Here is a 24,097-nt window from a genome sequence, read left to right on the forward strand (position 1 = left end):
ACTCAGATAAGCTACCTGTGGCATAAGAAAGAAATTATCAACAAATTAAATGGAAGTTGCCTTAAACGTCTATCATAAGTGACAACTTCTTAGAATAATGCAATTTGAACTTAAAATGAATAGTTTTGTTGTGATCAAGATACAAAAAATTTGATATATGTTGTACTCAGTCACACTTGGGGCTAGATGTGACTGTTATAAAACAGAACATCACTTCTCTAAGAAAACATCTAACTTGATAAGAGAATATGAATAATGCACTTTGTGTAAGTAAATGGTGAGCTTAACAAAGCCAATTTGATAGATAAAATTATGAAAATTTAAAGACAACTGCTAAAGAACAACCATAAACAAGATAATTTTACAGACATTAACTACAAGTGAAATACCAAAACTGAAACCTAAGAAAAAGCACTGTATTATCTACAGAGCATAAATTTTGAACAGAATATTTTTAAAAAGCAATATGAGGCTAGGAAATGTATATTTATGTTACACAGTTCAAAATCTACTTTCTAGCATTAAGGTCCATACCAGGAAAAACTCTCTCAAACCATGTATTTCCTATACTCTGACACCACAACAATCATCAACACAGAAGAGGACTTCTGTGACCAAAGGTATGGGAACTTCTCCCCACCACCAAGCAGCAGACACCAACTGGGTGTCCTCCAATTCAATCCTGACACAATCTACCAGGAGACAGTGTCAGATCCCACAGGCTGGGGGCTCAGTCCCCAAGACTGCCCCCCACACCAATAAACAGCAGTCACAAGTCTGGGCCTCTGGAACTTCAAGTTGGGATTCCCATGGTCCCCTCTTTGGGTTCAATTAGTTTGCTGGAGTGGCTCACAGAATTCAGGAAAGCACTTACTTATGTTTACCAGTTTTGTATAAAGGATATTGCAAAGGATACAGACAAAGACACGCATAGTAAGGTATGGGAGAAAGGGCAGACAACATCTTTTTTTTTTTTTTTTTTTTTGAGGCAGAGTCTCGCTCTGTTGCCCAGGCTGGAGTGCAGGGGTGTGATCTCGGCTCACTGCAACCTCCGTCTCCCAGGTTCAAGTGATTCTCCTGCCTCAACCTCCCCAGTAGCTGGGCCTACAGGCACCTGCCACCACGCCCAGCTAATTTTTTTGTATTTTTAGTGGAGACAGGATTTCACCGTGTTAGCCAGGATGGTCTCAATCTCCTGACCTCGTGATCCGCTGGCCTTGGCCTCCCAAAGTGCTGGGATTACAGGCGTGAGCCACTGCGCCCGGCCCAGGACAGACAACTTCTATGCCTTCTCTGGGCAAGCCACCCCAATGTGTTCAGCTATCAGGAAGCTCTTGGAACCCAGTTCTCTTGGGTTTTTGTGGAAGCATGCCTTCCCCCAGGGTATGAGTCAGGACCCTCTCAGGGTAGAGTCTTAACAACCACAATCAGAAAGGTGGGGAAAGATTAGAGTCCTGCCTTGGAGCAGGTGGAAGGAAGAAGGAAGAAAGATTCTGTTTCCTGAGGCCTACCCTTAAAGTCTAACACACCCAGCATTTTAACAAAAGACTGTAACAAGGGACATGGGAATTATGAGCCATGAACCATGGATAAAAACCTAATATATATAATATCTATTACATTTTAGGTATTATATATTATATTAGGTATGATATATATTAGGTATAATATATTAGGTGTTATATATTATATATATAATTTTATATATATATTAGTTTTATATACATATATATATATATATATCTTACAACACGACAAGGTCTCTAACAGCAATCTCCTAAAATCCCAGAAGGTAAAGATGCTTTTCAGTAAAAATAATCCCATTAGGCATTATAACAAAGCTCCATGATCCAGCACAATTGGGGCCAAAAGTTGGTATATATGTTGAAAATATTAGTTAAAAGAGGGAGTAATAAAGTACACACACACACAAAACAGTAAACATGTTATTTTAACTTAAAACCTAAATAGAAATACACATTCGCCCATCTTGTCACATAAAACTAAAGTTTGGGTCCTCTGATAAGGATTTTGTAGCATCTTTCTTATATGAACATACATCTCCAATGCAACGTTTATAATTCCCAACTCCCTCTGGACAAAAATGAATGAAAGCTAAAAAGTTCATGTAAAATAATCTACATGCAAAAGTCAATTAGGTTTATATCTTCTCTTTTTAAGTTCATACTTAATTCAAAATACTTTTTACAACTTGTCCTTACTGAGATTTTCCCAATATTCAATAACTTTCTGTCCTGTCATATTCATAGATCATCACTTTATATAAAATTATGATATAGAATTATAATGGGAAAAAGTAGCATGGATGGGATTGGGGGCAAAAACTGACACACAGTATAACTGGTAGAAGCAGAACTGTATACCTGTAGTAGACTACAGTCTACTACCTGTGCTCAGTATTCTGTGGGAATCAGTCAGCGGCATTTACAATGAAATCTGTTAAGCAAAAGTAAGTTCACTATGTCTAGTAAACAGAGATTGGTTAAGTAAACCTCCATTGTACATATACTCCATTGAAAGTGAACAACCCATTAGGTAAAATAAACTAAGGTGGTGAGAGCAATGAAATCAGGTTGGAAAGCCAAAGGAAGTACTGCAAAACTTTCTACAAAACACTATTTGCTGAATGCTTACTTTAGGTTCACATACGTCAAAGAGGTCACTTCTCAGCATAGGTACTCGTTTGGTTAACAAACCTAAAGCCTTGTGCCTTGTAGTTCACTATCACTTTGCCAAAATAAACAGTATCTAGAATCCCAAGGCTGCCTCCAAAAACTTGCTTTCTAGGAAAAATTTCCAATAAACCTAATTGAAGGGAAGCCACATAGCAAAAATGCATTAACAGAGAACCCAGAGGGAGTTGAAAATGTGTATTGAACAAAAGACTCCTTGAAGGTCTCTCTGAGTTCAGAAGTCAAGAAATCTTCTCAACAATCTGTCTGGATCACTACCCTGCCAAAACAATTCTCTTCCCACAAAAACTGTAAGATATCTAGAATATCAAAAAATATGGAAAGTTTACACTGTATACTACAAAGATGGGTCATACGTTATTGTTCCCAATTTTTCATGAGCCTTATATTAGTCACGGTTCTCTTAGAGGGACAGAATAATAGGATAGATATATAAAGGGGAGTTTATTAAGAATTAACTTACGCAATGGCAAGGTTCCACAATAGGCCATCTGCAAGCTGAGGAGCAAGGAGAGCCAGTCCAAGTCCCAAAACTGAAGAATTTGGAGTCTGACGTTCAAGGGCTGGAAGCATCCAGCATGGGAGAAAGATGTAGGCTGGGAAACTAGACCCTTATCTTTTTCAAATTGTTCTCCTGCTTTATATTCACTGGCAGCTGATTATATTGCGCCCACCAGATTAAGGGTGGATCTGCCTTCCCCAGTCCACTGACTCAAATGTTAATCTCTTTTGGCAACACCCACACAGACACACCCAGGATTAAAACTTTGTATCCCTCAATCCAATCCAGTTGACACTCAGTATTAACCATCACAAGCCTCCATAAAAGATGATTTGGCCTTCATGCCTCATTGACATAAGGCTTGGCCATGTTATTTGGCTAATGAAATGTAAGTGCAAATCACATATGTTACTTACAAGCTGAAGTTTTTAGAGCCATCCTAGAGTTTCTTCATTGCTCTTTCTCTCTCTCACGTGATCAGTGGCTCCCCATATTGGAGTTACTCCATTAACCTGTATTCTGGAGTGAATTTGACAGTTGCGGGAGAGCCACAGCTGACAACTACATCCAAAATGAACAAGAAAGAGGACTTTGTTGTTGTAAGCCATCAAAATGTTGGAGTTGTTTGTAAAATGTCATGCCACAGTGAAAGCTGACTAATAGAGACAAAAAAGATTAGATGAAGAAACAGAATCCAAAAGAAGCTGGTATCAGAATTACACCCCGAACCAGAAATGGCTTCCAACCAGTAAAAAATGATCACTAATTTTCGTATCAGTGTTTCTCAGACTATGGTTATGTACCAATTACCCTTCTTAAAAAACTTTAATTTCACTATAGACCAATAATTATATAAATAAAATTAATTATTCAAAAACTGAAAGAAAAAAGATTTAAAACTCAAGCCCAAATTTTTGTATTGTAATTATTAGATTCTACAGAAATAAAATGACCCTGCCAAATTGCTATCAACATTCCTAAATGCTTATTCCCAATTTCTGACAATATCACTGAAAACAGATTACAGTTCACAGAACCCACTGGTCCACAGAGCACATGTTGAGTAGCACGGTTTCCGAGCACGTGGGATTAAGAAATATGAAGGCTTTTATGACACTGAAAACTTATATAACTGAAAAAAAAATTATAGACAAAACTGGCCCAAAAAAACAGTTAAAAACTTCTTCTTGCTATCTTTCCCACTCTGCAAAAATATCAGTGGTTCCTTTTTCTATAGGCATAAAAATCAGGGTTTGTTTCTTTTTTCCTTTCTTTCAGTCTATCAGTGATAGACATTTAGGTTATTTGAAAGGTGCCTACCTCCCAGACTTAGTAATTTTAAATGAAATGCTTTCCGTTATAGCAAATAGGAACCCAATTATTTTATATTGACATATGTAGTTTACTGCCTTTCTCTCTTATTATCATCTAGATACTGGAAAGCAGCTAGTTATTTTCAATTATTTAGCAACCTGCAATAAACATGATTGAGAACCAAAACTCCAAGTGTATTTTAAATCACATCTAATTTTCTAAAGAATGAGTCTTTGCTATATTGCAGATGATTCAAAGTTTTAGAAATTCATCTCAGCCCTTTAAAGTAGTTTCTAGTTTAACCAGAAAGACTTTTTCAGTGGTAAGAGTCCAATCCTGATGAATGCCAATATATATACACCATCCTTCTAGGTTGCTGCGGCAGCTGTTAGCTAAAACAACTAGTTGTTTAAAAACGACTGGAAGAAAAAGAAATGATTGTTTTATTTTCTCTCAAATAAAGAAAAATATATGTACTATATTTAAAGTGAAGCTGTTTTCCTAGTAGTTTTTTAAAATGTGGATGGCAAATCTGCCTTAGTTTTGGCAAAACAGACTATTTTACTTTTGCAAAGTTCAAATGCCTTTTGAAAATAACAGTAATTTTCTGAAATAAATAAAAAGACCTTTGCAAATGAGAGGGTTTTTTTTAATATTGCCAATTAACATTTCTGTAGCACTGATTAAGGTACAAAATTTCTCACATTCACAATCTAGTTAGTACCCAGAGCAAACCAGTCAGGCAGTTAAAACAATTATGATCACATTTATCTCCAATAAGCCAGAGGAAGAACCATTGTTTAGAGAGCTCAACTGTGTTTTCAAACTCTAAATCCCATCATTTTTTATTTTACACACCAATTCATGATGATTTATTTTTTATTTTTATTTATCTATTTATTTTCTGGTAAAGATAGGGTCTATCTCTGTTGCCCAAGATGGTCTCAAACACCTCAATGATCCTCCCACCTCAGCATCCCAAAGTGCTAGGATTACAGATGACAGGTGTTAGCCACTGAACCCAGCAGGCAATTTGTTTCTTAAATAGCATTTATATTTGATTATTCTAAGTACCTGTAACTAAAATAGTCTCAGGTCAGTAGGCACAAAAAAAAAAAAAAAAAGAAAAAAAATCTTTCTTTTTGCTCAACTATTATTAGGAAAAAACGGATTTTATGTTAATAAGGGAAAAATAAAATACAGAATCCCTGGAGAGTGTGTGTGTGTGTGTGTGTGTGTGTTAAGGCATGGTTAGTTCAGTTATCTAAGAGTATATTTTCACATAGGTTGTCATCACAATAAAAATTCTGTGTTCACTAAAGTCATACTGACCCACGTGTATATATTTTTTTACAAAGAAACCTTCTAAATGCATCATTGGCTCAGAATTCAGGCTCCACTCTCAATTTTCAAATTGTTTGCTTGTTTTTGAAAGTCAAAGCCCATTAGTGAAAAAAAGTTGAGATCCCATTCACAAAGAGACTTTGAGATCCTATAACTTTGGACATAAAAAAAGACATCCTTTCTTCTAAAAAAAGAAAACAAATTAGACATTTAAGTTTCCCAATATACTGCCTGTCCTTAACTATTTTCTGTCACAATTTCATTTACTGTAGTCTTTTCTTATCTCTTCAATAAAAACAAAGGCCCACTGATTACATCTGCTGCTTTTCATGCCCTTAGTTACTAAATATTTGTTGATTGAGAATCATTAAATGAATGTTATCACAAGGATATGGAGAAATTTGAAATTATGCAGTACATCTTTATAAAGAGTGGAATTTTAAAAGTCAATGTAAATTGGGATAAAAAGTTAACAGAGGACATTTTTACAATAAAATGTGGGCCAGGTAATTTTAGTTTCCTGTTTACAAAACATTTTTTTAATTACTGTACTTTTAACAGTTAAGCATTAAGTCCAAGAACATAAAATTTTTAAATGCAATTCTACAAACACACACAGCACAACTTTTAATAAATGAGCAATAGTCATTATGACAGTTCACAAATCTAGTTTTCATATAGTCCCTTTCCTATATTTTTATGTTTATAGAAACTATTAAGTGGATTTCATCATAAATATGGGGGTGGGGGGAACCAAATGCAACTATCAGATATTAATGGTGGTTCTTATAGTAGTTGGGTATCTTTACATAAAAATTTAACTTAAACATTCTCAATATCCTCAACCTCTGCATGGAATTTTAAAAAAGAAAACTAGTAAAATAGAATGCCTTGATTATAGGCAGATTTCTAAATGGTCTAGTAACAAAAAGTCAAGGCAGTCACTTAGAGAAGATGGGGAAATATTGTGTTTATGTAAAAGAAAAAATTATTAATAACAACCATGACTTAAGTGAGTAGTCTCTTATCCTCAAAATACATTTAATAATTACCATCAGGCCAAGCTAATCTGAATTATCAGATCTCATGGTCTTTTACAAAAGTGTCCATGAAATTTTCTAACAACTCTCGAGACACATCTAATTTTTGGGACTACACCATGAATTATTTTCAGTCCTTAAACCAGTACTTTCCAGTAAAGAAGCCAGTAGCTACAAGAGGCGATAGAGCACTTGAACTGAGGCTAGTGCAACTTAGAAACTGAATTTTATATTTTATTTCATCTTAAGTTATTAATTTCAATTTTAAAAGTGTTATTCAAGTCAGTTACTGGAAACCTCTTAATTTTGTTTGGAAAAAACTGGGTATATGAACATACTTTTAAACTGAAAACTTTATTAAACTTAAATTTAAATTAAGTGCAGTCTGCCCTCAAGTTGCACATCTACTGATTCAACCAACCTTAGATTAAAAATATTTGGAAAAGAAAAGTGGATGGTTGCATCTGTACTGAACACTTAAACAGTCTTTTTTTTCTGGTCATTATTCCATAAACAATACAGTATAACAAATATTTATACAGCATTTACATTGTATTGGGTATTGTAAATAATCCAGACATGATTGAAAGTATAAGGGAAGATGTGCCTAGGTTATATGCAAATACTACATCATTTTATACAAGAGACTTAAGCATCCTTGGATTTTGGTATCCACGAGAAGTTGTAGAACAAGTTCCCCATTGACACCGAAGGATTACTGTATTTGCAATGAAAACTTACCATCTTAATTAAGACTTGCTATACCCAGATTTCAAAGATGTGGTACAAGAAAAGAATGAAATTCTCATCAATAAAATTTACATTGATTAAATATTAAAATGATAATATTTTATATACTAGGTAAATATAATTTATTATTAAATTTACTGGTCTCCTTTCACCTTTTTAATATTGTTACTAAAATTTCTGAATTACGTAAGTGGCTTGCATTTTATTTCTGTTGGACAGTGCTGTCTTAGACAATGCATATTAATATAAAACCCAAAGTTCTGTTAAGTCAGGTTCCTTGAAGAATAATTTACATTGCATAAAAATTTGTTCTTTATACATGTACAGTTCTATAAATGTTGATAAATTCATACAGTCAGGTAACCAGCACCACAATCAGGATATAAAACATTTTCACCACCCCAAAAAGTTCCCTCACGTCCGTCTGTAATCAACATTTACCCACCACCCCAACCCCTGACAACAATGATCTGTTTTCTGTCGCCACAGTTTTGCTGTTTCTAAAATGTCATAAAAATTGAATAACACAGCATGTAGACTTTTGAGCCCAGTGAAATCAAATTTTAAATATTATACCATTCTATGGTATTAAAAGATTATGATCATTTTGATATTCCTTTTCCTTGTATCAAGAACCTTTACCAAGGCCTATTTTTTCCAGTTATTCCACTTTCAAAACTGAACTTTCGTCCTTGTCATCATTCTAGTAATGTATTTACCCTTCAAGAATAAAACTTAGTAGATTGTATTACAGTTATTTACATTACAGTCCTTCCTCCCACCAGACTCTAAGCTAGAAACCTGACTTTGCTTTCCACAGCGTTAACTCTGTCTAGTGGAGTTAACAGTGCAAATGACAACGCTGAGAAGATATTTCCCACTGTGTTCTAAAACAAGGTAAAGGAAAAAAAGAAATGAGTGATGGAGGTTACACCTCAGATTAGATATCTACTTTTACTGAAGACTCCGAAAAGAGTATAAGGCTATACAGAGGATCCAAGAACTATGATGCCAGCCAGCCAGGTGTGAATGCTAGCGGAGCTTTATGCCAATATTTTTACCTGGATTGCTATTGGTTTTGTCAGAGCTTGCTAACAAAGTTAAGTAAATTTGGAGTTGTCTTCCTAATAGCATTTTTCTCATAAACCTTGTTATTTCTAGTATATGATTTTACAGAACATAAAGTCTTTCAAGAATACACATATCACATTATAACAGAAACAGCTGCACCATACAAAGAGCTTAATAAATTCTAAGGCTCTATCTGAAAAGTCTGATATTTATTTGTAATCATTAATGTTCATATGGTTAAATACATGAAATATAAGAAATATATGTATTAAATAGTTAATAAGATATTACTATTTAGTTCAATGCTTTCAAGTACTTACTAAAATCTCCAGTAAGAAAAACTCCTTCTGCTCCCGGGGCCCATTCTTTGCAGTATAAACCACCATCAGCACATCTGTGGACGCCAAATGATTCATAGCCTCTGGAAAACTTATCAATACCACCTTCGTTTTCTCCAATGTTCTTCAAAATTTGGCTAAACTGCTTATACCTTTGAAGAAGCATGAAAGAAAATAAGTTAGAAAATTAAATAGTCTTCTAGAAAAGCTACTGTAATTAAGTAACTGCTTTAGTCTTATTCAGGGAAAAAAAAGACATTATTAAAGAGGAATAATATAAATAATTTCATTTATTAGTAGAGGTTACCTGGTAGGATAAAATCATTCTTATTTAAAATAAACTGAGCTAATCTAACTTGCATTTTTTGTAACTTCAAGCACTGGTATGAGAGAGGAAATATGATGGTTATACTATTTCATGAATTTTTTTAAAAACTAGCATTATAGCAACTTCCATGTCAAGACAGTGTAATGGAACAGAATCTCTACATCTCTCTCCTCTGATTCCTAAGAAAATGAAATAACACAGTCAAAATTCAGCAAGAAAAATAAAATTAGCCTACTGCAGGGTTTGGCAAACCTTTCCTGTAAAGGGGCAGACGGCAAATATTTTAGGCTTTGTCAGCCATATGGTCTCTGTCACAGCTACTGGAGGGTGTCTCTGAAGTACGAAAGTGGCCATGGACAAAAAGTTAATGAGTGGGTGTGGCTGTGTTCCAATAACACTTTATTTACAAAAACAGGTGGTGGGCCAGATTTGGCCTGCAGCCTTTTCCTTCCCTAAAGCAACTAAGCATGTCAAGAACATACACCATATCAAAGCACAAAAGCCAGTGGCCACAAGAAGAAATCACAGATTTCTAAGCAGGACAAAGAACAGCACATGCCTGCTCCTGACCCTCTCCCAGTTCCCCTGGATCAGGTACTGGTACACCAAAAAGTACTACCCTATTTTCATTAGTATCCCCTATATCCAGTAAGAAACAAACTAGGAAAAACTTGGTAAAACTGGAGAAGTAAACCATGTGCCAGGTGCTCTATGTCAGAAGTGAAGGTTCCAGAACTATACAATGAACTAGGCAATGCCAATAAGCTTCTCTACACCGCCCCATACCCTCAGGGGTAAGGAATCTTTCCCAGAAAGATGGCAGGAATCGAGGCACGGGATGTCCAGGGAATACACAAAATTTGAGATGCAGAATAATGAACCACATCTCAACTTAGCTACATAGAAAATGGACCTTTTTACAAATACTTCACATTATACAACTTAATTAAAAATAAACTCAAAAGAATAAGAGCTGAAAGATTATATGACAACAGAATGAAAAGTAAAAGACTGCAGACTTAAGGAAATAAATGGAGGAATAAAGTATATCAATAGATAATGATGAGTTAGACTCAACAAAAAAAGTACATAGTATAGCAAAAACAGCAAATTATTAAATGAATAAATAATTGAGAATTGAAATAAAGAAAAACAATGAATTTGAATATATTAAAAAGAACCTAAGAGATACCCAACATAGACAAAAAAAATGATCCAAATATGGATATAGCTGCTGACTGAAAAATAAAACCAAATAAAATGAATATAGAAGATATAAAACTGGAAAATTCTCCTAAAGAATGAAATCCACATATTAAAAAGAGCATACAATGTTTTAAGAAAGGTTTGGGAAACAAACACACACAAAATGTATCCCAATTTAAGCAACTGAAATTCAAAAGATAAAAGAAATGAGTCTATAGACAACCAGGCAGAAAAAGGCAACATTAATTAAAAACCAAAAGATAAAGCCAACTCCACACAATTCTAAGAAGGAAAAGTAGTAATCTAGGAATATCCTAGGAGACAAGTTTCTATTCATATCTAAGGGATTTTTTAAAATATTGTCAAATTTAAAATTGAGTTTTAGTCAATGACACTAATGAACCATTCTAGAAGAAAAATAAGCTACTTTCCATTTTTCTAAATGGCAATTAAAAATTAAAAACAAACACATACAAGAATGAACAGTTATTGTAGGAGTGTGTCTAAGAACTGACTCCTTAAATATAGAACCTTGGCTAGACAACTGTGGAACTGTGTGAATGTGATCATGAAAAAAGGATCTCAACTGACAAAGTAAAAATATTATATTAAAAAAAGGCATGAGTGAAAGGGGGATGAAATTTTATAGCAGAGAGTCACTCAACACAGAGTAAAATTTAAGGTTGTCATCATTATACTTTTTAATTTATTAATCTTAGATAAGCATTTAAGAAATAACTATTTAAGGTAAAGAAAGTTGTATGTGAATTCCAATAATTTCTTCTTTCCATTTCACTTTAGTTTCATTGTTTAAAGTTAACAGACATTTATTTTCTCATGTCTCATTATAGTATTTCTATCAAGCATTTTCTCTAACCTGCTATCTAAAGATAGGCATATAAAAATATCAAGAATGATATACCCTTAATATCAGTGGGATTATTTTGGTGAGGTTTCTTTTTACTTTCTCTGTTGCATTGTTCTAATCACGTATAACAAATAACTACCATTTAAAAAAATGAAGTACAGTTTTCCTAAAACTATAATTTTTCACATTATTAAAACAGTAACATAATTTTATATAATATTCATAGGAATTTTACTGAGTATGTAAAACTAGGTTTATAAAATTTCAGGAACTGAAAGCATTTGAAATAGATCTATGGAGCAAAACTGAGTTTCTGAAATAGTATTAAGCAGAAGTAAAAATTCAGTATGTGAGGAAAGGGCATTTCAAAACCGTAAGAAAAGGATGGCTTATTCAATAAAATATTGAAATCTATAAGTTTGTCATAAAAAAGTAGATCTCTAAAACCAAAATAACTTCCAGAGAAATCAAATTTATAAACTTATATATTTTAAAAATAAGTAAGTCCAAGAGATCATGGAAAATGAAATACAAGTGGCCAATAAACATTGGAAACAATGATCAAATTCATATATAACTAAAGAAGTGCAAACCTAAACTTCAAAATTCAATTTTCCACCTAAAAGACCCAGAAACATATGATAGTCTATATGGATGGGATATGGTTCAGGAGAAAAGACATTTTCAAATGCTCTTGGTTGAAATATAAATTAGAAAACAATTTGGCAACAGCTATGAAAATTTCAAAATCACACTCTTCAAGTAAGTAATTCTATTTTTAGAAATTTGTTCTTTGGATATACATCACACAAAGATGCAAAGACATCTATGTATATAATAATATTTATTCTTTATGGCACTATTTATACTACAAAACCATGGAAAATAACCCACCTTCGCAACAATGGGAAACTAGGTGAATAACTGTGGAATATCCAAATAATAAATTATATGACAACCATCAAAAAAAATGAGGTAGGGCAAAATGTGCTGATATGGAATCCTGCCCGAAATAATCCCAGTCTCACAGGTAGTTTTATTCAAGGGGACATAAACTGAACCACCCCAAGGAGCCAGGCCAGGCAGGTGTAACAATTATGAGCTGACCCCACACAAGAAACACAAAATTGCAAAGTGATGATAACATAATTAAGGAAAACAAGGCAGAAAGAAACCGTTGAGATGGAAAGTACAAGCCTCATCTAAAAGCACAGCCTCTATTTAATAGTTACACCTCATTGCTGCGTAGCATAGTTTGTCCAATCATGTAATTATTCAAGAACATAAAAAAATACAGATTTTTCTATGAACTCTTCCTAATTTAAACATTGGCAACTGTTTCAAAATACTTAAAATACTTACCTAGACGAACAAACTAGATATGCAGGCCTGATGGAATACCATATGCAAACTCTTTAAATCATATGAGAAAAGGTTCTGTGTGTGTGTGTTTTTTTAACCTCTTCCCAATATCAGTCATCTATACTTCTTGGAATATGGAAATGCTAATCCATATTAAGTTATGTAAGTAATAACAGGCAATAAAATGATCAAACAGTGTGGAACAATCAACAAAACAAAAACTGAACTTAGGGTAAAAAATATACACACACATACACCCTCATAATACAAGGAAAACTACTGATTTTCCAAAAAGGTATAACGTTGGGAGGATAAACAAATGTGGTAATAATTTTACTTTCAATGTTGGTATAATACCTTATGATAAATTTTTAGATTTATGTAAAGTTTAAGTTTAAAAAATAATCATTTTTAGGAAGTTTCTTAAAGTATTTTCAAACGTCCCATTTAGTAAAATTTCCATGGAACCACGATTATAGCATTATATTACTTTAACTAAGTATCTTGACTTCCCTCAAGGTCAGCCCTACAGCTTCTGATACAGAAATACACATTGTACTTTGAAATCACTGTGGCTCAAAAAGGAAAATGCCTGAGGATACAGCAAGCTCATCATGCCTGTGCCCTCTCCTACTACAGTCATCTCTCCTAATATTTTGCTACGAATTTAGAGGATATTTAAAAACTAGGTCAAATTTTTGGTAACCAAGAACATAAAATGAAACTACTACAGGAACTAGCATTTTGTATAAAGAACTGTTATAAAAATTATCAGATGTGACGTCTATATCAATGTTTTAAATCCTCTGTTACATAGGAAGAGACAGAGGCAAACATAAAGACATAAATTGTCCAAGATCAAGAAGGTAATAAGCAATAAGGACATCACACATCATTAATCACAAAAGGTAGATTTCAAGTTAAATCTCAAATTAAAAGTCATATTTCACTTTTAAAGAAAGTTATTTATGTTGTTTTACTCTTAAGGTAATTAATCTTTTTTTTTTTTTTTTTTTGAGACGGACTCTCGCTCTGTTGCCCAGGCTGGAGTGCAGTGGCGCCATCTCGGCTTACTGCAAGCTCCGCCTCCCAGGTTCACGCCATTCTCCTGCCTCAGCCTCCCGAGTAGCTGGGACTACAGGCACCCACCACCACGCCCAGCTTATTTTAAGGTAATTAATCTTATAATTATATTTAGCCTCATAATTATATTTAATTAATTTAATCTTATATTTAAGAGAATCAGGGGTAGCTGATATTAGCTTTATTTCTAGAAATAGTCCACGTTCAAATCCTAACTCTGTTACACACCATATGTGACTCTGAATAAGTCCCTTAATCTCCTTTTTCCTAATTTTTTTAACATGTTAATTGGGGGCTCGGGGGAACCTCATAGATTGTAAGGAATCAATGAAACACAGCAGGAGCATTACCCGCAATATTCAATAAATGGTGGCTGGAACTTTTCTCCACCTCGAAGTGGCAACACTATAGTGTACTTTTTACTTTATCAATGTTCTTTTACTTATTACACTTGCTTAGATTTTAAAACACATATTAGCTATTAGCAACATTACGATTTTTCCCAAGTTCCAAAAGTGTTTAAGAATGCTTTCCATTTTTTTCCTGGAATAGAAAAATACAAATATAAATACACTAACACATATCACACACTCCAAATTGATTTGAATATGTGAGTTATGGAAAGTCTGGAAGAAAACAAAGTTGACTGGACTACCCAGGGTGGGATGGAGGGGCGGCAGGGAGTTACTACTAGGAGATAGGTATGAAAACAAAATGAAACAAACTAAAATCTTTGCTCTCCTGGAAGGCAGTTGGTTCATCCCAGATCAGTACTGAAGCTCTAATTACAGACAGGATTGTGAACACAGGAGATATCTCAGCGGAGATGGATCATCCCTTACCTGGAAATGTATTGAGTATAGAATCCATTCTCAAGTGCTTCTGAGCAGGCCAGAAACCCAAGAAACACACGAGGAAAACTCCTTTCTTAATAGCTGATTTTTAAGATTTTATTTTGTCATTTGCTTCCTATGGGAGGCTTGGATTAGAAGCCAGAAAAAGCACAGAAGTAAAACTTCAAGAGAAATTTTTAATAGCTCAAAAGGGGGAAAATAGGGTTAAAGGAGTGGAGAGTTGAAAATTTTTGGAAGGGTAAAAAAGCTCTCCAACTTTCCAGCACCATTTATTAAATAGGGAATCCTTTCCCCATTTCTTGTTTTTGTCAGGGTCGTCAAAGATCGGATGGTTGTAGATGTGTGGTATTATTTCTGAGGGCTCTGTTCTGTTCCATTGGTCTATATCTCTGTTTTGGTACCAGTACCATGCTGCTTTGGTTAGTGCAGCCATGTAGAAAGCTGAAACTGGATCCCTTCCTTACACTTATACAAAAATTAATTCGAAATGGATTAAAGACTTAAATGTTAGACGTAAAACCATAAAAACCCTAGAAGAAAACCTAGGCAATACCATTCAGGACACAGACAGGGGCAAGGACTTCATGTCTAAAACACCAAAAGCAATGGCAACAGAAGCCGAAATTGACAAATGAGATCTAATTAAACTAAAGAACTTCTGCACAGCAAAAGAAACTACCATTGAAGTGAACAGACAACCTACAGAATGGAAGAAAATTTTTGCAATCTACTCATCTGACAAAGGGCTAATATCCAGAATCAAACAAATTTACAAGAAAAAAACAAACAACCCCATCAAAAAGTGGGCGAAGGATATGAACAGATACTTCTCAAAAGAAGACATTTATGCAGCCAACAGACACATGAAAAAATGCTCATCATCACTGGCCATCAGAGAAATGCAAATCAAAACCACAATGAGATACCATCTCACACCAGTTAGAATGGCAATCATTAAAAAGTCAGGAAACGACAGGTGCTTGAGAGGATGTGGAGAAATAGGAACACTTTTACACTGTTTGTGGGACTGTAAACTAGTTCAACCAGTGTGGAAGACAGTGTGGCGATTCCTCAGGGATCTAGAACTAGAAATACCATTTAACCCAGCCATCCCATTACTGGGTATGTACCCAAAGGATTATAAATCATGCTGCTATAGACACATGCACATGTATGTTTATGGCAGCACTATTCACAATAGCAAAGACTTGGAACCAACCCAAATGTCCGTCAGTGATAGACTGGATTAAGAAAATGTGGCACATATACACCATGGAATACTATACAGCCATAAAAAAGAATGAGTTCATGTCCCTTGTAGGGACATGGATGAAGCTGGAAACCATCATTCTCAGCAAACTATCACAAGGACAAAAAACCAAACACCGCATGTTCTCACTCATAGGTGGGAATTGAACAATGAGAACACTTGGACACAGGAAGGGGAACATCACACACTGGGGCCTGTCGTGGGGTGGGGGGAGGGGGGAGGGATAGCATTAGGAAATATACCTAATGTAAATGACCAGTTAATGGGTGCAGCACACCAATATGGCACATGTATACATATGTAATAAACCTGCACGTTGTGCACATGTACCCTAGAACTTAAAGTATAATAAAAATAAATAAATAAATAAATAAATAAATGAAAAGCTCTCCAACTCAGTCTTTAAAAAGACTGCAGGTGTCTCACAGAAACTTTCCTTCTTAAGTGAAAAATAACCAAAATATACAAAATTATTCATATATTAAGGCTGCCAAATGAAGGTTAACCATTCGCGACTTTAAAGTGAGTATTTTATGTTCCTCAATCAGGGCAATTATTCGACAAAAATACACAACATACTTATTGCAGGATAAACATATTTATTGTGTGCTAATAATTCAGTTACGTGAAACAAGATCCTTCTTGTAAGATGTTCATCCGTGCAATGGGAAACAATGTCCAACTCATGACAGGACAGGCCTGAGATAAGCAAGTGTTCACAGAAGAATGAGCAAGACCAGGAAGGAACTAGTGATTTTGACTGGAAGAAGAGATTAGGAGAAGGCTTTAGGGAGTAGCTGGCATTTGTGCTGTATCTTGAAGGATGAGTAGTACATTTTGACAGCTGGAGAAAAGACAGAGAAGCGCATTACATGTGTAAAAATTGGATGCTTCTTGACGACATGACGACTATAGCTGTGTGTAGTCAGAGCAGGAGAAAGTGGAGTATTCCAGTGGCCAATTGGGATGAAAAAGATTGTCTGCAATCAGATAATAAGTGGAATAAAACATAAAATCCTTAAAAACTTTACAGAGGAGATAACTGATATGATCAGAGACATGTTTTACAGGGAGCAGTTTGAACGATGAATTTTATTAGGCAGAGTCCATAAATTAATAAAGTATTTGTTAAGTAAACGATTAAGCACAGATATTGGCAGATCCTCCTGTTAGACAAGAGTGAGCAATGAAAAGAATTTTTTAAATGACATCATGGTACACATGGTTTCTTATTTTTAAAATGTTGTAAATGTCATCAAATCACCAAATGCATCTATTTTCAAAATCCTACATAAATTTTCAGTGGCATTTCCAATCTGTATTCAACTTAGCATACACTCTTCACTTCATCTATCAGAAAACAGTAGAAATGAAACTGAGCAAAGGTGACAAGGAAATAGTGAAATCCATCTATTTATTATACAAGCATTACTGAGAGTCTACTGTATATCCAGTACTATGCTAGTCACTGAGAATATAGAGATAAAAGACATTATAAAGTCCACAACTTGAAGATATTCTCTGTTATGCACGGGAGACCGTAGAAGAGAAAGCAAGGAGTAGGACAGCATTACATAAGTTACTGATAAAGACAACCAGAAAAGAGAATGTAATTCTGAATGTAATTCTTTCCTTTGAACTAAACTAAATGGTATTCTTCACTTTGAAATTCCACAAAGACTGGGAAAATTATCTATTTTGAACCCTGATGTCTTCCTAGTACATAAAATACTGGCACATAAGTATTCAATGAACAAATATTTAGTGAGCACCAATTATCCATCAGATTCTTTCAATGGTGAGAAAATGGTTAGAGTTAGGTTTAAGATTATGATTATTATGTTTAAATTTGAATCCTAATCCTACTGCTTACCAACTGTAACTAAATTTTCTAATCTGAAATAAGAATAATAATGGTACTTACCTTAGAAGTCTGCTTTGAAAATCAAATGAAATAATGTACCTAAACTTTTTAGCACAATATCTTTCATGTGAAATAATGAATACACTATTAATTAATGTATTCAATAAGATTGATGGAAATGAGATAAACAGAAAAATTAATAGACTATTAGAATATAAAAAAGATATAATTCCTGTAACTATATTAGATATAATATAGGTGGCTTCCTGATTTAGTCAGTCCCACTGGCTCTCCTTGTACACTTGCTTGACTGGCCCTATAGAGGTTGTGGCTTGCAAGCAGCTATCTGAAGAGGCCAGATACTGCATGTCTTGATCAGTTTGAACTGTTATAACAAATAGACTGGACGGTTTAAAAAACAAGCATTTATTTCTTATAGTTCTAGAGGCTGCGAAGTCCAAGACTGAGAACCAGCAGATCCAGCGTTTGGTGAGGGCACTCTTCCTTGTTTTCTGATGGCCACATTCTCATTGTATCCTGACATGGTAGACAAGAAAGGGAGGAAACAACCTAAACACTCCCCAATCTCTTCTTATAAAGCCACTAATCACGTCAGGAGAGGGCTGCTCTTGTGATCTAATTAATCACCTCCCACTGGTACCATCTCCAAATATCATCACATGATGGATCAGAGTTTCAACATTTACGGTCTGAGTGGATATAAAGATGTAGTTCATAGCAAAATAAAATGAATGTGTAGAAGAATAAAGGCTCCAAAGGACAAACTTTGACCATTACGAGACAGAAAATGGGAAGAAGTCCTTAGATAAATTCCTCACTCTTCCTCTAACATCCTGTGTGACCAAATGACCAGCTTCTCACTTGAGAATTCAATGCATCAGCTCAGGTGTCTATCAGGATCAAATGTATACAGATCTGCACAGGTGAATAATAAACTGGGGATGTGATGACCCAGTGGAGACCGCCTGTTCCAGGAGTGAAAACACAAACCTCTCACTGTTCTTCAAAATGACTGCAAACTACTCTGTGCAAACTACTCCTAACTGATTAAAAGTGAGTTGCAGACAGTTAATTCCCACCATTTCACTTCTGCTCAAACTGCAGGTCGGTGGTTTTTCACTCAAGCAGCTTTTCCCACTATTATAATCTTTATCAATGCCTAGGTTCACGAGATTCGAAACTAGCTATTAAATGAATTGTTTCATATATGGAATTACTCTAAGACTAATTGGTATATACCACCTACTATGTGCCAGGCATGGTACTACACAAGAAAGAATAGATTCACAAATAAAAGACTGAGTTATATATTGCTAGTCCCATTAGCAACTGACCTTCAATTTTCACTTAACAATCTCAGAATTTCTGCTTCCTCATTTATAAAAAGGAACGATAATATCATTGATGTCTAGGTGGCTGTGCTTATATATAACCAGCCCACAAAAATAAATTATTTTATGACACGTTACATCTTTCTTTTTAAAAAAAAATAAGAAATGAAGATCTCATTTAGTTGTAAATTATTAACTACTTTCAGCAAATCATTAGTCTCCAATTTCTAAGTAGAAAACTTAAAACATGAAAAAACTGGAATTGTTCTGCTATGCTAATTTTAATACAAAAATAAAATTTAAACATTAATCCCATTACAAGCATACATTGTTATTAATTTTAATCTTTTTAAATTTTATTCATATTGTACCATCTGTAAAACACAATCAAATGCATTGTGACCAATCTAATAAACACATCCTCAGTCCACATTTAAGAAAAAATTGTTAGTCTCTTATTTTCTGATGTGAAGGAATAAAAGCTAATTAAGTCATAGTTTTGTTCTTACTTAGTCTAAAGTTAAGTGCAATGAAAATTGGCTACTTTCAGTCTCAAATTAATAAAATATATAGAGAAGTTATGGTTATGAAGAGATCATTAAGTATTTGGTGGGGGAGGAAGTATGAGGTAAATTCAAAATTATTATCTTTTAAAAGTTGCTACTATTTAAAAGAGTGTCCCAAAAGTAAATAGCGGCTATTATTTGTTAAATATTCTTTCTTAATTTCTGGCACTGGGCCATAGATGTGAGGGGGTCAAGGGAGACCACTGCTAAGATCTTTCTAGGTCTAAATCCTATAAAATCAAGAAAAGAAAAGAAATGTTCTTATTCAATTAACAAAAAACTGGACAAAGTCCATTTAGTGGTACCATTTAGAAATCCTTAAAACTCCATTTCTTTTAACAATAAAGTATTTATTTATACTACATTATTCTACATTCAGAATAATGGAAGTACTATCACGTCTAATGACACAACTTAAAGAACCTACTATAAAGCCATTAATGTAAACATATTTTGACTTAACAGATTAATTAGAATAAATTTAACAAATATAGCTAGAAATTAATTTTAATCACTGTGCCTTGTCTCTTGGTTGCAAGCAAATTAATAATATATTGCCTTTACAGTTTACTGAGGTATGATTAATGGTCAATATTAAAATTTCTAGAGTCTTCTGGCAAAGTGAAAACCTGACTGCCTAACAAACGCTCACACATACACACATCTGAATGCAATAAATCAGAGTTACTGAAGGTAAGCCCTGTGAGATGGCCCATCTGGTCAGGCCTGGAAGTGTCAAGTATTGTCCCAAGCACTTTAAGCTGCCAGCCTCTTTATCAGCCACTCTCTTTCCAGTCACGCTCCTGTTCAGGTCTTTGCTACATGCTCTGCTGATTACCTTGGAAAAGGGCAATGCTGTAACTGTTCAACTGACCTTTCAGTTTATTTTCTCTTGTGTAATATGAAACATGAGCTAACACAGTCTTAGTCTACTGATTTCTAGGAAGCATTCTGACTTAATGTTTCACCAGCTCTTGGCTCAAATAACACTCTGCTCTTCTGTATTCAGGTTTCTCTTTTTGGAAAAATTACGTGGCAAAGACCAGAGGTATGGGCTAGACAGACAGAAGCTTTAGGTCCTCTGCAAGGTAGACCACATCTGCACAGTAGTATGCTCCTGAGAATGTATGGTCAACTAACTTGCTGAGAAGCAATTCCAATCTTTTAAGTCATCACTAGGATATTGTTCTTAATGTGACTTTCATTGTATCCATGAATAGTTTCAAAGTGATGATGCTTATGTCTTTTCTGTCTTTCAATATGGATGTTACAGTTACTCGAACACTGTCAAAAATGCTATCCTCACCATGGGAAAAACAAAATGGAGAGGGAGGTTAAAGAATCGAAAGGTCCACACTCTAGACCCAACTCTAAGATACTAGCAATGTGGCCTTTGGAAAGATGAATATCCAAAGTTTTAGGTTCTTCTTCTACAAAATGAAGAAGTTGAATTGAAAGGTTCCATCCTATAATCTATACTCTAAACTTCTTTGATTCTTATTTGGGTGCTAAAATTTTCCCAACCCAAAAAGAAAAAAAATGTACCCCAACACAAAGGTTATTTTGCACATTTCCCACATAAACCAAAAAGTACATATTTTACCATGTACAATAAACATGTTACATTTATATTTTTTCTTAAAATAAAATGCAGGGTATAAAAGACACAGGAAATTTTATTTTATTTATTTATTTATTGAGAAGGAATCTCACTCTCTAACCCAGGCTGGAGTGCAGTGGTACAATTTCAGTTCACTGTAACCTCCACCTCCTGGCTTCAAGCGAATCTCCTGACTCAACCTCCCGAGTAGCTGGGACTACAGGCATGCGCCACCACACCTGGCCAATTTTGTATATTTTAGTATAGGCGGGGTTTGACCATGTTGGCCAGTCTGGTCTCAAACTCCTGACCTCAGGTGACCCACCCGCCTCAGCCTCCCAAAGTGCTGGGATTACAGGCGTGAGCCATTGTGCCTGGACGACACAGAAAATTTTAAAAAGAGAAATAATCTGGACAGAAAAAATAATAATAATTTATAAATATTACAAATTGTAAATTATAATGACCAGTATCTTATGGAGTACTTACTATGTTCCAGGCATTGTTCTAACTTACAAATGAAAGCTTACTTAAGCTCTCACAATAACCCAACACTGAGAGAAGTAGCATTATTCCTATTGCACAGATGAGAAAACTGAAGAGGTTAAGCAATCTTGCTCAAGGTCACACAGCTAGTCTGTGTGTGAAGCTGAAATATAAATCCAAGATTTTACCTCCAAAGCATTGGTCCTTGACCATTCTTAATATCACTCCAATAAGTTTGTTTTGTTTTGTTTTGTTTTTTGAGATGGAGTTTTGCTCTTGTTGCCCAGGCTGGAGTGAAATGGCACAATCTTGGCTCACCGCAAACTCCGCCTTCTGGGTTCAAGTGATTCTCCTGCCTCAGTCTCCCTAATAGTTGGGATTACAGGCATGCACCACCACACCCAGCTAATTTTGTATTTTTGTAGAGACGAGATTTCTCCACGTTGGTCAGGCTGGTCTCAAACTCCTGACCTCAGGTGATCCGCCCACCTCGACCTCCCAAAGTGCTGGGATTACAGGAGTTAGCCACCGCGCCCTGCCCACCCCAGTAAGTTTTGCAGTTTACAGTTTACCAGCTGACTTAATCTTGTATACTCAGTTTAAATTACTTGTTACTTAGCATGTCTTAAATAATTTTAATAAGTTGAACCATTGAAGAAAAAAAATTCTGCTCTAGGTAAGTGTGATACAACTGGTCAAAAATAAAATTGGCGGAAAACTCACTTGAAAAACATTAAAATGTATCACTTACAGTAAGTGAACAAATTCACAAAGTATCTTAACTTTCCTATTTTATTTTTGGGATTTCGGTTTTTTTGTTTGTTTGGTTGGTTGGTTTTGAGACAGAGTTTTATTCTGTCTTGCAGGCTGGAGTGCAGCAGTGTGATCCTGGCTCACTGCAACCTCCTCCTCCCTAGCTCAAGCAATCCTCCCACCTCAGCCTCCCAAGTAGCTGGGATTACAGGCACGTGCCACCATGCCCAACTAATTTTTGTATTTTCAGTAGAGATGGGGTTTTGACATGGTGGCCAGGCTGGTGTCAAACTCCTGACCTCAAGTGATTCGCCTGCCTCAGCCACCCAAAGTGCTGGGATTACAGGCATGAGCCACCATGCCAGCCTTATTTTATTTTATACAGTCAACAAAGAGAAAAAGACACATATGATTTTAATTGCCCAGAGAATTTTTATTTGGGGAGTGTTCCTGTCACAATAAACTTGAATTAATTGATCTGAAGCAAGATCTGGAAACAAATACTTTTTGAATATATAGTTTAAAACATAGTTTGAAGTATTATTTTGATAGGTAGTTTGAAAGTATATATCAGAGATATAAGAATTTATATCTTTATGATATATAGTTTCAAACAAGATGGTTTTATCAATAGTAAAGTAAAAACTAACAAACACTAATTTTTTTACCTAAAATAATCAAAGATCAGAAAACTTATATAAATTGACACTTTGCATATCAACAAACCCAATCACACTTATGAATTTATTAAATATAGCCAGAGAGCCATGGATGTTAGCCTTGTGAATGTTTTTATATTAGGAACAGGATAAATGAATCAGTTATCACTTTGACAATGGCATAGGACACACTACATTAATATATATCAAAGAATCTCAGGAGAGATATATATTTCCAACAACAAAAAAATCCACATCTTTTGGACTAAATAGCGGCAAAATATCAAAGATCTATCAAACACTCTGACAGTTCTTTGCCTTTACTGAGAGAGACAAAGGTTTCAAAATTCTGTCAGGCACAAAACTACAAAGATCATAAGAGCTTTCACAGTGGCTGCCTACATATTGGCAAGATCTCTTTTAATTTATAAAAATTCAAGCCTTATATCTATATCTATCTATCTACATATATATCACATTATATAACATATGCATATACACACACGCACACACTGTGTGTGTGTATGTATATATATATATCTTATATACACAAACCCATTGATTTTACAGCCAATAACCTAACACCGATGAAACAGAATAGGTCTGAAAGCACAGGTACAGTTTGGCAAGTACAGTGGTCCTCTGCATTGTGTGCATGTCTCAATTTATTACATCTCCTCCATTACATATTTTATTCTTTTAACTATTTACCCAAATTGAAATTGAGATAAGGTATTTAAATGTTACTGAGCAACTCTACTCTGTAGGTCTTG

The 24,097-nt window shown here is 34.7% G+C and overlaps 1 protein-coding gene across 1 annotated transcript in view; it reads right to left on the reverse strand.

The window, feature by feature from the left end:
• The window catches only part of GBE1 (1,4-alpha-glucan branching enzyme 1), a 274,004-nt gene that overhangs the window by 208,358 nt on the left and 41,549 nt on the right, over positions 1-24,097 (reverse strand). Inside the window, exon 2 of the mRNA XM_055383606.2 lies at positions 9,056-9,225. Coding sequence (XP_055239581.1) covers positions 9,056-9,225 — 170 coding nt within the window. The remainder of the gene's footprint in view (positions 1-9,055; positions 9,226-24,097) is intronic.

Source organism: Gorilla gorilla, chromosome 2, assembly GCF_029281585.2.
Source record: "Gorilla gorilla gorilla isolate KB3781 chromosome 2, NHGRI_mGorGor1-v2.1_pri, whole genome shotgun sequence".
NCBI lineage: Eukaryota > Metazoa > Chordata > Mammalia > Primates > Hominidae > Gorilla > Gorilla gorilla.